The 14,113-nt window shown below is 39.9% G+C and overlaps 2 protein-coding genes and 1 non-coding gene across 3 annotated transcripts in view; 2 read left to right on the top strand and 1 right to left on the bottom strand.

Moving 5' to 3' along the window:
* Positions 1-361: 361 nt before the first annotated feature.
* trnap-ugg (transfer RNA proline (anticodon UGG)) lies at positions 362-433 on the bottom strand. The gene has a single exon. It is a non-coding gene; the product is annotated as a tRNA-Pro (tRNA).
* Positions 434-1,019: 586 nt separating this feature from the next.
* On the top strand, positions 1,020-12,265 carry LOC146506165 (STAM-binding protein-like A). Its single transcript, XM_085180031.1, has 10 exons — positions 1,020-1,187; positions 4,001-4,225; positions 4,348-4,423; positions 4,516-4,611; positions 5,813-6,203; positions 6,411-6,535; positions 6,957-7,094; positions 8,006-8,118; positions 8,227-8,326; positions 10,705-12,265. The coding sequence occupies exons 2-10, from the start codon at positions 4,023-4,025 to the stop codon at positions 10,759-10,761; spliced, it is 1,299 nt and encodes a 432-aa protein (XP_085036157.1). The 5' UTR covers positions 1,020-1,187; positions 4,001-4,022; the 3' UTR covers positions 10,762-12,265.
* An 841-nt stretch (positions 12,266-13,106) lies between these two features.
* Positions 13,107-14,113, top strand: part of ppil2 (peptidylprolyl isomerase (cyclophilin)-like 2) — a 34,422-nt gene continuing 33,415 nt past the window's right edge. Inside the window, exons 1-3 of the mRNA XM_085180010.1 lie at positions 13,107-13,277; positions 13,462-13,511; positions 13,996-14,041. Coding sequence (XP_085036136.1) covers positions 13,246-13,277; positions 13,462-13,511; positions 13,996-14,041 — 128 coding nt within the window. The 5' untranslated portion in view covers positions 13,107-13,245. The remainder of the gene's footprint in view (positions 13,278-13,461; positions 13,512-13,995; positions 14,042-14,113) is intronic.

Here is a 14,113-nt window from a genome sequence, read left to right as displayed (position 1 = left end):
GAGTGGATGGATTTATTTTCAAAATTTATTTGTCATTTAATTTTTGGTTTAAATTCCCAATTTCATCCTTAAATGTTCAATTAATATAGTGAAGTAAACTGTGATCACAAAAAGTAATTCAAAATAAATGTGTTGTTCCATCCCTACCGTGTAATTCAGAACATTTCAGGTGAATTCTATTTATGATTATATAATTAATAAACCCACAAAGTACATTAAAGACACGCAGATAAGCCTGACAAACAGTGAGAACTCATTTGCATAAAGTGCGCTACATCAATGGATGTGTTGTGTATACTTTTTCTTTTTTACTGCCCAAGCGCCCACGATCTCATACAGTACGTAAACATTAACAAATAAAGGGCTCGTCCGGGATTTGAACCCGGGACCTCTCGCACCCAAAGCGAGAATCATACCCCTAGACCAACGAGCCACGCTGTGTCCTGGGACATCGTCCATCATATTCAAACGAGCTAAGCTAATTGCTGGTTACACTATTGATATACATTATTTTTATTATTGAGCACAGTAATCAAGGTTTCGACGTTTTGATGCCAGACTGCACGAGTAACCACGTCGCTCTCTCTCAGGATACCGTGGTTTCATTGGTTGGTGCCTGGGTTGATGGCTGACGTCACCCCATTCAGCCTGAAACGCATCCGCTGTTCTGGACCAGCCGTTTTAAATGCATATCACTAAGCAAGGGAAAGTACCAGAGCACAAGGCCACCTGGGGAAGGACAGCGCATGCGTGTGTAAAGTACGAGGCGAACTGTCCAATGAAATGCTAGAAAATGTTTTATATATAGGAAAAGCTTGAAAACACATGAAGTCAATAGCTACACAAACAAATAGCAAAAGACTGCAAAATGACCATCAAACACTTAAAATGAATCAATTTTTTGTCTGAAAATTTTCACCTTTAAAAATCAGATCAGTGTATATATATATTTAAACACAACACAAAGCCCATATTCATTCGAAAGAAACTAAATTACAGGAATACTTCTGCGCTTGCGTGAGGATTAGTCGGGCGGAAGTTGCTTTGATTGCGGAAGTGTACAGATGCTGTTGGTTGTAGGCGCAGCTCACTAACAATTAGCCTTAGGGCCGTAATTTGACCGTGTTTATTATCCACTTGTATGTAGTTCTGTGGGAGCTTCGGGTTCAGGTTCACGGCTCGATCAGGTAAGAAGGATTATGGCATTTGTACGGAGGTGGAGAGCTTTTTACCCGTTTATTAGAGGCTAACTTAGCACAGGCTAACGCGACGTTTTTAAAGAGCTCGATCAGTTCAGTGACAGGGATACAGGGATCGATGGGAAAATATAGTGACACACAGGGAGTGTCGTGAAGTTTTTAAAGGAGTTGAAAGCATCCCTGAAGGTTAAATAGACCATGACCGAGCTGGCAAATGGTTTGGATAAAAAACGAAGTCTGGCACGACATATTTGTAATTTACCCGTTTCTATAAAGATCACAGTGACTGTAAACATAAAAGTTACTGTCACTGTGGTTTTTACGTTTTACTTTCTCAAATACTCTGTCAATAAATTTTCTAAGGAATTTATTTATGTCAAGCACCTTATTCGTGTTTTTATTGCAGGTTAATTTTTGATATTATATAGTTATATCGACTTAAAATACACAGTCATGTTGAGAAATCTAATTTTTACCCGCATTTGATGACTGAATGCTTCTGAAATTCATGAGGGTTTATCTCAACTATAAAATTTAGTATCACACGCTGCCAACCCCAGCTGTGGTTGTGTCATCTCTTCGGCCTGTTTTAATTCTGTGTGAGTCTACAATAAGGGTAGATTACTGGATAATCATTTTAAAAGGTTTAAGGTTTCTCTAGGCTTTCTTGCTTAGAAAAAAAGTATTGGAGCCAAATTAAAAATAACACCTTTTATTAAAGATATACATAATATCTTTAAGCCGTTTTTATAATTAGGCTTATAGACACTTATCCATAAAGCAAATTTTGTTTACCAAAAATACCATCACGTCACTTCCTGCAGGCCTATTCTGATCTACAAAACAAGTTTCAATATTTTATGCAGATATCAGTGTTGTAATTGGTAATAAAGTTTAGTTTTTCTCCATGAATAACTCCTTAGTTTTATGTTCATCATCTACTTTATGTGGGCAACATAAATAATTTAAACTTAACAAAGCAGTGACTAAATATGTGTTACGTAATATTACTAACTTGTTATAAGAGAGAGCTAAAACTTTATTAATCCCTCGGGTAGGTTCCTCTGGGAAATTTGTTTTTCCAAAAAGCACAGCACCGACAGAAGTTACAGAGTTAAGAATATTATATATATATATATATATATATATATATATATACACACATATATAAATACAAAGACATATATAGATAAAATATACAAAGGGGATAAATAGAATAAATAGGAATAAAAATAAAAATAAAAATAAAAATAAAAAAACAAGTGAATTGCACATTTCAAGTATGGAGTCTATTGCACTGCTGATTATTAACAAAAAGTATTGCACAAAAGGTATTGCACAGTGAAGAGAAGAGGCACTACAGCTTAGTTGTTCCCCCCTCCTTTGTCCTCCTGTTTCCCCTCCCTCTCCCCTCCAGAGAGGAGTTAAACAGTTTGATGGCGTGTGGGACAAAGGAGTTTTTAAGTCTGTTGGTTCTTGTCTTTGGGAGAAGCAACCTGTCACTGAACAGACTCCTCTGGTTGTTTATGGCCGTGTGCAGAGGATGCCCAGCATCGTCCATAATGTCCAGCAGTTTCTTTAGTGTCCTTTTCTCTGCCACTGACACCAGAGTGTCCAGCTTCATGCCGACCACAGAGCTAGCCTTCCTGATCAGTTTCTCCAGCCTGGATGAGTCCTTCTTTGCTGTGCTGCTCCCCCAGCACACCACAGCATAGAAAAGTACTCCAGATATATATAGTACTCCTGTATATATAGACCATATATAATGTAGTCTATATATACACACACAATTGTATTGGTTTTTTTTTTTTTTTTTTTTTTTTTTGGGGGGGGGGGGGGGGGGACAAGACTGTTTGTGCAGCTGTGTATGTTAGAAAGAAAACGGCAGATAGCACCGTACAGCATGAACCACAAGTACCACCCCTCTGCTCCTTTTATCAGCGCCACACCTCTTGAGCTAAACTGTTAAGAAGTGGCCGCCTCTTTACACACTGTGTTTCTGTGCCTTCTAGCCAAGAAGCCATCATGGGAGAATCAATAGCAGCCATTTGACTGTTAGTCAGCATGCTGATGAAGCCTAGAGAACCTCGAGTCACACCAAATCGACCCTCCCAGCAGTTTTTTTTTTCCCTAAATATATTCAGCAGCCAGTGATTTTTAGACTGAGTTGTGGCCTTGATACTGAGGACACACAGCCTCTTTGTGCTAGCGTATACGAGAGTCTGTGTTTCCTACATACTTACTGAATTAATTAACTTAAAATATACTCTATATACGAATAGTTTCCAGTGATGTCATTGTGAATTCCTAATAGAGTCATTTATTAAAAACTCCAGCTGGATATGCCTTACTTTTTTTTTTCCAAGATTCCTTCTTGCTGTTAACTTCTAATAAAATGTACATTTCCTTAGGACTCATGAAGGTTGTAGAGAGTTCTGAAAGCAGATGAAGCAGTGTCTGACATAAAAACTGTGAACAAATGTGCAGCATTTTAGAAGTTTAAAGGGGCAACTAAATGTTCTCTTATTTATTCCCCACTCTAGTTAGCTCTATAGTTTTGTTTTTTACCTGCTTAGACTTTCCAATTCTTGTTTGAGAATGAAAGTCTGACTCTGCACAGTCTTTGAATAATTGTGTTCAATTGTCTTTTTCTCAGTATTAACCAAAATAATCATGTTTAGTTTTACCTCCAAGTCAGAATTCAGATTGACGGTGCGTTCAAAGGCTCTCGGATGTTTAAACCCGGCGTTATGAATCCACTGTTGGCTTAAAGACGCCACTGAGTCAGCCTGTTTCACCAGTCTTACAGGTTGAGCCATCGTGATGGCCGATCACACTGATGTCAGCCTGCAGCCGGAGGAGCGCGTCCGCGCCCTGACCAAGAAGGGCAGCTCGGTGGAGATTAATGACGACATGCCCCCACGCCGCTACTTCCGCTCAGGCATGGAGATGATCCGCATGGCTAACATCTACACGGAGGAGGGCAACATCGAGCATGCCTTTGTCCTTTACAATAAATATATTACGTGAGTGTCTTTTCACATTTCTGTCCATATTGACTGAAGTAAGCTGAAGGAGTTTACGTAAAGACCTCTCTTAAGAGTTTTCTGACCTTTATGGGTCTTGATATTTTTTTTCCCCTCCTTAGGCTCTTTATAGAAAAACTTCCCAAGCATCGGGATTATAAGACAGCCAACATTCCTGAGAAAAAGGACACACTAAAGGTTGTAATCCAGTTTTATTTTGTTTGTTTTTTTGCATTACTAATTGTTTTCATGGAAACTTTGACACTTACTTCATTCTGATTGATCTACAGAAACTGAAGGATGTTGCGTTTCCTCAGGCTGAGATTCTCAAAAAGGCTCTACTGAAAAGATTTGAACAGGAATATGCTCAATATCTTGTCAAAAAGGTGAGCTGAGACACTCTTTTGTGAATTTACACCCTTGCATCACATTGCTGCATTAACCTCCTAAGACCCGAACTCTTTCATGGCATGCGTTTGTAAATTGTCTTTGCTGTTTGGGACCTGATGAATGTAAAAACAAAGAATTTCCTTTTTTTTTTTTTTTTTTTTTTTACCTGATTTTAATTCAATTCAATTCAATTTTATTTATATAGCGCCAAATCACAACAAAAGTCACCTCAAGGCGCTTCATAGATACAGAGAAAAACCCAACAATCAAATGACCCCCTATGAGCAGCACTTTGGCGACAGTGGGAAGGAAAAACTCCCTTTTAACAGGAAGAAACCTCCAGCAGAACCAGGCTCAGGGAGGGGCGGGGCCATCTGCTGTGATTGGTTGGGGTGAGAGAAGGAAGACAGGATAAAAGACATGCTGTGGAAGAGAGACAGAGATTAATAACAGATATGATTCATGCAGAGAGGTCTGTTAACACATAGTGAGTGAGAAAGGTGACTGGAAAGGAAAAACTCAATGCATCATGGGAATCCCCCGGCAGCCTACGTCTATTGCAGCATAACTAAGGGAGGATTCAGGGTCACCTGGTCCAGCCCTAACTATATGCTTTAGCAAAAAGGAAAGTTTTAAGCCTAATCTTAAAAGTAGAGATAGTGTCTGTCTCCTGAATCCAAACTGGAAGCTGGGTTAGGGTTAGGTTTTATCTCTGACAAAAATAAGATTGACATATGAGGACATTTGTTTTAAATTTCAATAGAACATTTGCAGTATAACGTCCTCGTTAGTGGTTATCAGGCCCTTGTAGAGTAAATTTTTTTATTTTGGTCTAGACATCCCAAAATGTGATGTCCACATATGTGGACGCAGGTCCGAGGAGGTTAAGTCACACTGGAAAGGTTTAAGAGATTAGAAGTAATTAAATAAAAACCAATTTACATTTAAAGTCCATAAGCAGGTGAATCATTAACAAGCCCCACAGTACGCTCATATCACAGTTCATTAATTTGCACCTAAGCTGACCTTGAATAGTCAATCAGTAGCAGTTCGTGTGCCACACTAACTGTTCTACAGCAAACTTGTTTCATCATCAAAAAGATCGATACATTTAATGTCGCAGTTTAAAAAAAGGGCCAAAAAGAGAAACCACGGCTGAAACTAAGCCAGTATGTGATGTGTTTGCTACATGCTCAGAAAGAGGAGGAGGAGGTGTTGGCGCGGCAGCAGTCCAAGCAGCGAGCGCTGGACGTAGAGCGGGAACGTGTGGCTGAGATGCAGCGGCGGCAGCGGGAGCAGGAGCAGTTCAGTGCCTTTGAGGAGATGATCCGCCGCCAAGAGTTGGAGAAGGAGCGCCAACGGGTGCTTCTGGAGTTCGCCACTCCGGCTGAGCCTTCCTCTGACACACCCCTCATCCCAGGCATCCAGGGCCCCCCGTTAGTCTCCCCTACCTTTCCTCAGATCCCAGGAGAACTGTCCAACCACCAACATAACCGCCCTCCCACATCCATCGGCACACCCACCACCGGCCCGCCCAGCTTTGACCGCTCACTCAAGCCGGGGTCTCTGGTCAGCCCGGGGAATAACAGTGAGTTCATTCTTTGTGTCACGGTGGGCTGGCCTTCACAGGATTTAAAGTGCTGCCCTGCTCCTGGGTGAAAGTATTTATTCCTCTGAGCTGATTTCTTTCCCCCCCGACCTACTTAATTTCGTTTGTTTGTTTGCACCATGACTTGTTTCAGAATCTCACGAGAGTCTAACTTTCCCATTCAGCTTTTGTGTATGGTCTCTGCAGATACAATGGTGGATGCCCTTCGGCAGTTGGCTGTTCCCGCTGAGTTGTGCCGGAGCTTTCTGCGGTTGGCTGAGGCCAACACAAGCAGAGCTGTAGAAACTTGTGGCATCCTGTGTGGCAAACTGGTAAGAAGCTGGAACGGTGTAGCTATGCTGGAGCGATAGGTTGCTTTTATGCAGCCCTTGAGCCCAGAGGTGCTCAATGTTGTGTCAATAATTCTGAGGCTGTGAACATTTTATGAATGTGGATTTTAAATTAAACAACAGTTGATGTCCCTCTTCAGAGGCGTAGACGATAATTTGACTCTTATCTCATTGCTCTTTGGCTACTCTGCCCATTGTTTACATTATATCATTTGCTGGTGGAGTTAACTTCAAGCTCTTTCCACTTTTCTATGAGCATGACTGAGCGTTTTTGCTAGCAGCTCTGTAAGTGCTCAGTGTTAATTTTGTGCAGGCAGTGCCCTTGGGTAGCACTTTGGCAGACAGCAGGACATGCATAATTTAAAGGAGTGTAAAAGCAAGACGCTTTTTGTGTTTGGTCCAGACCAGAAATGCGTTTACTGTGACCCACGTCATCGTACCAAAGCAGTGCGGCGGACCGGACTATTGTGACACGGAAAACGAGGAGGAGCTCTTCCTCATGCAGGACCAGTATGATCTCATCACACTCGGCTGGATACATGTGAGTAAAAGATGGGCAGGTTGGGCAGAGTCACCCACACCAATCAGCTTATAAACTTTATTCAAAGGATAGATTAAAACATTACTCACTGAAATTTTAAAACAAGAGCATGTCAGAAGAGAAAAATATAAACGCGTGTAAATTATAGGAGTAAAATCAGGCATAGATGATGAATAAGACGATAACCAGAAGATAAAGACGTCACCAAAGCCACCCTGTAAACTGATTCATAGTGAGGTAATCCTCTGTCTGATTTCACACTAAAATAGATTTTCCTCATGTGTTCACGAGGGTCGAGGGGAAGAAGTATTGTAATATTTTGTGTGGTGATATTGTATTAATACAGCAAAACCAAATATTAGCATTATATTAAATAAATTAAAATACTATATGAATACTACAAATAAGAGCGCTCACCTCATACTGAGATTCTTCCTAACTCAGAGCAAATCAATGGCTCAGTCACACGAGTAAAGATATAACTGCAACCTACAAAAACAGGTCAGCTGATAGGAAGCAACCTTTCTGAAAATAGCGACAAGAACAGGAAGAAGCTAAAATTGAGGACTGTTTAATGGAGGCTGTCAAAAACTGTCTAAGCAGAGGGATTAGAAACCACCCATCACATTCTTCAGTAATGAATCGTACTTTAATGCTGCTTAACTGTGTGGAACCTCGTATCAACCAAAGTCAGAGTAGGTACTAAAATCTGCCGCCTAATGTAAAACTGTTCACTGTTCGGTTTTGAATTTGTATTAGTTCAGGTGTATAGTTAAACTTTTTTTAGACATTCTGACCTGCATAAACTACAGTTTGGCTCACAAGAATAAGTCCTCATGGCTACCACTGGTCCTGTTCTGCTGTGTGATGAGCACTGACGTAAACTGAGGTCTGTCCTCTGTGTTTCCCAGACTCACCCCACACAGACAGCCTTCCTGTCCAGCGTAGACCTCCACACGCACTGCTCCTACCAGATCATGCTGCCAGAGGCCATCGCGATAGTCTGCTCGCCTAAATTCAACGAGTGAGTGGGAGAACTCAGTGTCCTGTCTTTACAAACTATGGGATGTTTTTTTTTCTGTGATCTAACTGTGTATGATTTTGTGTGTGTGTGTGTGTGTGTGTGTTTCAGAATTGGCTACTTCAGACTGACAGATCGGGGAACAGATGAGATTTCCACATGTAAACAGAAAGGGTTTCATCCTCACAGCAAAGAGCCACCTCTATTTACAGTAAGTATATCTGTGCTGTGAAGTCATAGATGCAGTGTTGTCGCAAATGGAAAGAATTTGTATTGCTAAAGAAAACGATGCAATTTCTGGGGATATTGAAGTTATATAGATGATTTAGGATTATAGAAACAAATTTAACTGCAAGTGGCACAAAAAAGAAAAACGCGCTTTTATTTTGAAAAATCTAACACTAAAGCATCCTATAATTAACTGGTGGCTTTTATTGAAAACGTCTTCTGTGCATCCAGATTATTTTCTATAACTCCTCTAACTGGAGTTACATTTTATTTTGAAAATCCCAAAGTGTTTAAACAGGATTATAATTTCCAGTAACTAACTGGGGTCTTTTATTTTTCAAAGGATTGTTAATAATGATGTAAAAATAATCTCATCTTGAGTGACTGAGTGACTGAGCCTCACCACTTCCCCTGGAAACTTATTTTACTTGCCTCTAACCAGCCAGTTAGAACAAGGAAAAGTATTGGCCTCCCACCAAATGACTATTAAAGTGATTTCAGTGTCGCAGTAAAACCTCAACGGTCTTACTAAAGCTGTAGTGGGATTGCATCATCATCATCTGCTGTTTGGTAGTCAGGAAACTGAGTCTTTTTCCTGTCTTGGCGTTCCAATAAAGTCAGCCATGTTTAACATTATTTGAAGTTTTCAAAGTCTGCGCTCTCTCCGTGCTGTGCCCACATTCTGCCAGATCTTTTTTTAATTTTAAAGCTCTTTTATCTTTATTTAGAACAAACTACTCCACACAAAACTGCAGGTGTGGCCAAAACCTCCTTCCTTGTTTCTGCTCCAGTTTTTCTGCTTGTAAATTTCCACCATGTGCATGATGGGAAATAACCTCAAAAGGAATCCAACTGTAGTCTTGCAAAAAGTAAATATGTTTATAACGTATGACTAAAACTCTGACATGCCTGGGTTTTTTACGTGCCAGGGTGGTATGCAGGTAGATGCAACTCTCCAGAATAAAGGTCTTGTTTCCCGCAGCTGTAGAGTACAGTTTATCTTCCCTACAGATAGATGTACTGTGCTCAGCATTCTGTGGAAAGTCGTATATGATTTTTGGCACGGGCAGGGCTTATTGCCAAAAAAGTGCAGATGAAGTGATGACCAAGGGTTCAGTGTAGCTTTTTCTTTCTTCCTTATATGAGATATTTTTAAAAGGTCAGTTAACTCAAAGAGTACTCAAATCTACTCAATAGGAGGCGTTTTCTTATATTTACTGCAGTATCTCAGTCAGATTAAAGGTTCATAGAGAAAAATAAAACATCTTAAATAGATTTGATTATGGGCAGCACGGTGGCACGGTGGTTAGCACTGTTGCCGCACAGCAAGAAGGTCCTGAGTTCAATTCCAACATCAGGCTGGGGTCTTTCTGTGTGGAGTTTGCATGTTCTCCCCGTGTTTGCGTGGGTTCTCTCCGGGTACTCTGGCTTCCTCCCACCGTCCAAAGGCATGCAGCTTGTGGGGATAGGTTAATTGGAAAATCCAAATTGCCATTAGGTGTGAATGTGAGCGCGAATGGTTGTCTGTCCCTGTGTGTTGGCCCTGCGACAGACTGGCGACCTGTCCAGGGTGTACCCCGCCTCTCGCCCTATGCCAGCTGGGATAGGCTCCAGCGCCCCCCGCGACCCTGAAAAGGATAAGCGGAAGCGAATGGATGGATGGATGAAATAGATTTGATTATTACTTTTTCAATAAAATAACTTAAATGTTTTAATAGTTTACATTTCTCTAACATGTGAAAAATTCCAGCATCCAAACAAGGAGGAGACACAAATCCAGCCTCAGGGAGTCACGAGCTTAGTGTCCTCACAATGGCCGTCCCAAAGGCGGATAGATGGGAGGGTTGCATCAGGAAAACCATCCAGTTTTAACTCCGTACTAATCTGTGGGCTGGATAACTCTCATCAGATCGAACTACCTAAAGCTTCCTGAGAATTGCTTTTTTATTTATTTCATCAGTAATGAAAAACTGCATGTATAGAATCAAATCTGTTTAAAAAAAACAAGAGCTTGAGAAACGGATTATTTTTGTCCCAAAATAGAATTTAAAAGGATTTTTCCACAAGTTATTTGTGTGCAAACGTGTGATATTACAGCTTTATGAATGGCTCACCGTCCACATCATTGGCCAACAGCATGCTAATTAATGTTAAGAGAGCGTAAACCAAGAGATAAATATTTCAAAAGTACTTTGCTGTAATCACGAGGAGACGCATATCTGCCTCCACATGAAACGTCTGCTGTGATTCCCAGTCCGGCTCTTGTTTGGTTCTGCTTGGGGGGAGGAGGGATGGGAATACCGTACCCCAGAGTGGCTAACTGTTTGAACATGTAACTGAAATGTGTTTCTCCTTTTTCAGCACGCCGGACATGTCACCATCACTGATGGCACCGTGTCCATGATGGATTTGCGGTGATCTCTTTCCTCTTTTTCACCAAAACACTCACAGACTGTTTTATCAAGGAAAAAACACTCGTTTTTATTTTCAGGGCGGTTCTGAGCAGATGCTGGCCGCCAGTTTACCATAATTATGGACCTCGGTTGTTCTCAAAGAGAACGACGCTGCAAACGCTTTTCTTTTTATTACGTTTTTTGTTCTGTTAAGAAGATAATCGACATATTGTTGCACTTTCCAAACAAGCAACTGCGATCCAGCTGAAGGACTTGTTCTTGGGGCCCTTTGTTTCTGTCAGTGTGTGGTGTACTTCTTTCCTTTTGTCATTAATAAAGATGTTTGTTCATCAGTGAGAGACGCACGTCTGGTAACCCAAACCTTTCATGCACCATCGTCACATTTTGGTTTCTGCCTGAAGGATAAAGTGCCATGGATGAGAACATAAACTTGTTTTTGAGTCCAGTGTGGAGTTTTTAATTTATTCTGTGTTCTTTTAAATGAGTGATGAGAGAAGTGAAAGCAAGTTGTAACTCAGGTTTGCAGGCAGTGCTTGTGTTGCTGCGCTGTATTCTATTTTTATACCCCATCACTCCAGATCATCCTCTACCGTTAAAGGTGTCTGTGTGAAGTTTAAAAATGTCCTTATTGTTTCTTGGATAAAGGGTTGGTCGATCTTTATCATGTGTTCACGCTTCAGAGGACAAGTGTGCAATCTGAATGTACCTGAATGCTCCACATTACAACATTTTACTAACCACCAGGCCCTGGATCATGCCTCTGTAACCAGTTTTGTTTGCTCCCTTCTCTTGTTAGAAGAGGTCAATGATTAGCCATAATTACGAATTAATTGCCAAGAAAAGAATAAACTTGTAGATGAATTTATCCTGTATTGTCTTGTTATGTTTGTACACTGAGAAATAATGTCAGAAATAAGAGTTGCAGCTACACAGATTGGAAGAGGAAAAAGAAGACGAAGACAAATATGTGTCCAAAGCTCGGACAGGACGGGACTTTTCTGGACGAGTCAACAGATTTGTAATGAAGAAAATTGATCATTTTACAAAAGTGAGCCTGTAGTTTGCGAAAACGCAGCCAGTTTGGTAAGTTCAGTGATATGAAGGATTCCACTAAGAAGAGCACAAAATAGTGGATCAAACTCGAGCAGACCCACGAGGAACGAATAATAACCTTTCCAAAAGTATACAGGGTAAGCGCAGGTTTTACACGCTGTTTTTTCTGGAAACAGACTGTCGGACAAATTAGGCAGCTGAAGGAAAGTTTGTGTTTTTTATGTAAACATAAACTCTTCAGTTAGAAATTGTCTGAGAATCTTGTGGATAAATCAGTTTTAAATCTGGCGTGGAGGTCACCTTATAGTCCACTTTATAAAGCTGAAAACGTTTCTGATCCGTGCTTTGTAGATAGTGTTACTGTGCCAAGTGTGTAAATGCACACATAGCTTTTGTTTGGCTCCAGGTTAAGATCCTTTAGCGTTTGACTCTATCTTCCTTGAATCAATCTACTGGCAAACAGTTACAGTGTGCGTGGACGCAGGCAGCAGAAGTTAGTAACAACTTGTCAGCCTATTAAAAATATTGATTAAAATATTTTGTTTTTGTGACCCTGTCTGTTTGGCTTATGGCAGCTTGAATACACTCAAATGGATGATGATAATAATAACAAAAATAATAATAATACATAATATATAATCATATATAATTTATTTATAGGCACCTTTAAGACCCTCAGGGTCACCTTACAATAACACAAGAACAATAGCAGCAATAAAATATAATAAACATGGCAAAATAAAATGTAGACATAAGGTAAAAAAACAAACAAAAAATGTATTGGTGTTTTTATCGTGTATGACTGTGATTTATCACATAAAAAATATGATCAACCTGTTTTGTGTAACATTTCAAGTGCTCTTATGAGCCCCAGTAGATGCTCTCTCTCTAGATGCTTTGCAGTCCCCAAAAGTAAAATAAATGAACCGCAGGCTCACAGAATGAATGAGAAAACAGTTTTTCAACTGTGACATAAAAAGACATAAAACACAAAATTGTTGATTTAAAAAATACAGTATGATACAGTATGTCTACAGTATGAATTTGGAACTCAAAATTAGGCTGTGGTTGTCACTCTTTCTTTTTATTTCAATGATGGCAAAACAAACAAACAAACACTGTTTTTACATATTTCATAAAAATCCTACAATTTATCTCTACAGAGAGTCACAATACTCTATTTCTGACCGAACTACATGATTGTGTATAGCTCCTTATTTAATTGTTTCAATTCAATGCTTAAAATGTCTTTACCGCATTGTCAATAGGGGGCAGTAGAGTGCAGCTGTTACATACAGTGTACAGTTAATCACGACGACGACAAAGAACGTAAACAGGAAGATAGGAAAGGCACACAGTAGTTATTGCGTGTTATTGTCTTAATATTTTATTTTGTGACTGAGGATATTTCTTCAGACCTGCAAAATCAGTCAAAATGGGGAAGCGACAGCACCAGAAAGACAAAATGTAAGTGTGAGCATCAAACAGCTCTGAAACGGGCTTGTTTGGCCACCGTTAGCACTTAAGAAGCTAGTAGCAAGCTAACCCACATTAGCGTATTGAGTGTTGCGTTACTAACAGTTTAAAGTGTTATAATTAAAGTTGTATCGTTGCCTTTGTTGTCTCACCTGTGTTTTGTTTAACCCTTCAGGTACATCACATGTACAGAGTACACGAACTTTTATGGAGGAAAACGAGCAGGTAAGCTGATTTTCAGACTAACTGGTTAAAACCAGCGTCTGTAGAGACACTGTTCATGTTATTTATTTATTTGTGTCTTTGATATAAGTTTATGCAAGTTTTTGCAGCGTGCTTTCAGACTAGCCCACTAGGCTTTAACACAGGCGTGTTCAGAAGGGTTTCGCTTTTAAGGAAATTCAATTTTATGCTGTTTGCTGTTTTTGGGGCTTTAGTTTGTTTAGCTGCTTGAAATCATGTTTCTAAATTATTATTTTTTATCATTGAGTCATATTTAATTGCACGGATTACAATATCTATAGTTAGTCGTTATAAGTAATGTTATAATTGTTAAGTGCTAAAGTACTGTAAATGAACCAGAGCCTCTGAAGGTAAAAAGTGCTGAGGGCTGCTGTACTTGATCGGGGGTTTGTCAGTGTTTTTTAGTCCTTAAAAATTAAACTGATTTTTACTTGTCTTACATTCTCTTTGTGTATTTACTTTCCAGAAATCCCACAAGCAAACTTCAGACGGCTTCCCTTCGACCACTGCAGGTAACAGGAGACTCGTTTATTATGAGAAGAGGCACCTTAGAAAGCGACAAAAGAGTAAAGTGATAGAGGAAA

The sequence above is a fragment of the Neolamprologus multifasciatus genome, chromosome 12 (assembly GCF_963576455.1).
Source record: "Neolamprologus multifasciatus chromosome 12, fNeoMul1.2, whole genome shotgun sequence".
In the NCBI taxonomy this organism is placed as follows: Eukaryota; Metazoa; Chordata; class Actinopteri; order Cichliformes; family Cichlidae; genus Neolamprologus; species Neolamprologus multifasciatus.
This window is presented reverse-complemented; position numbering and strand designations above follow the sequence as displayed.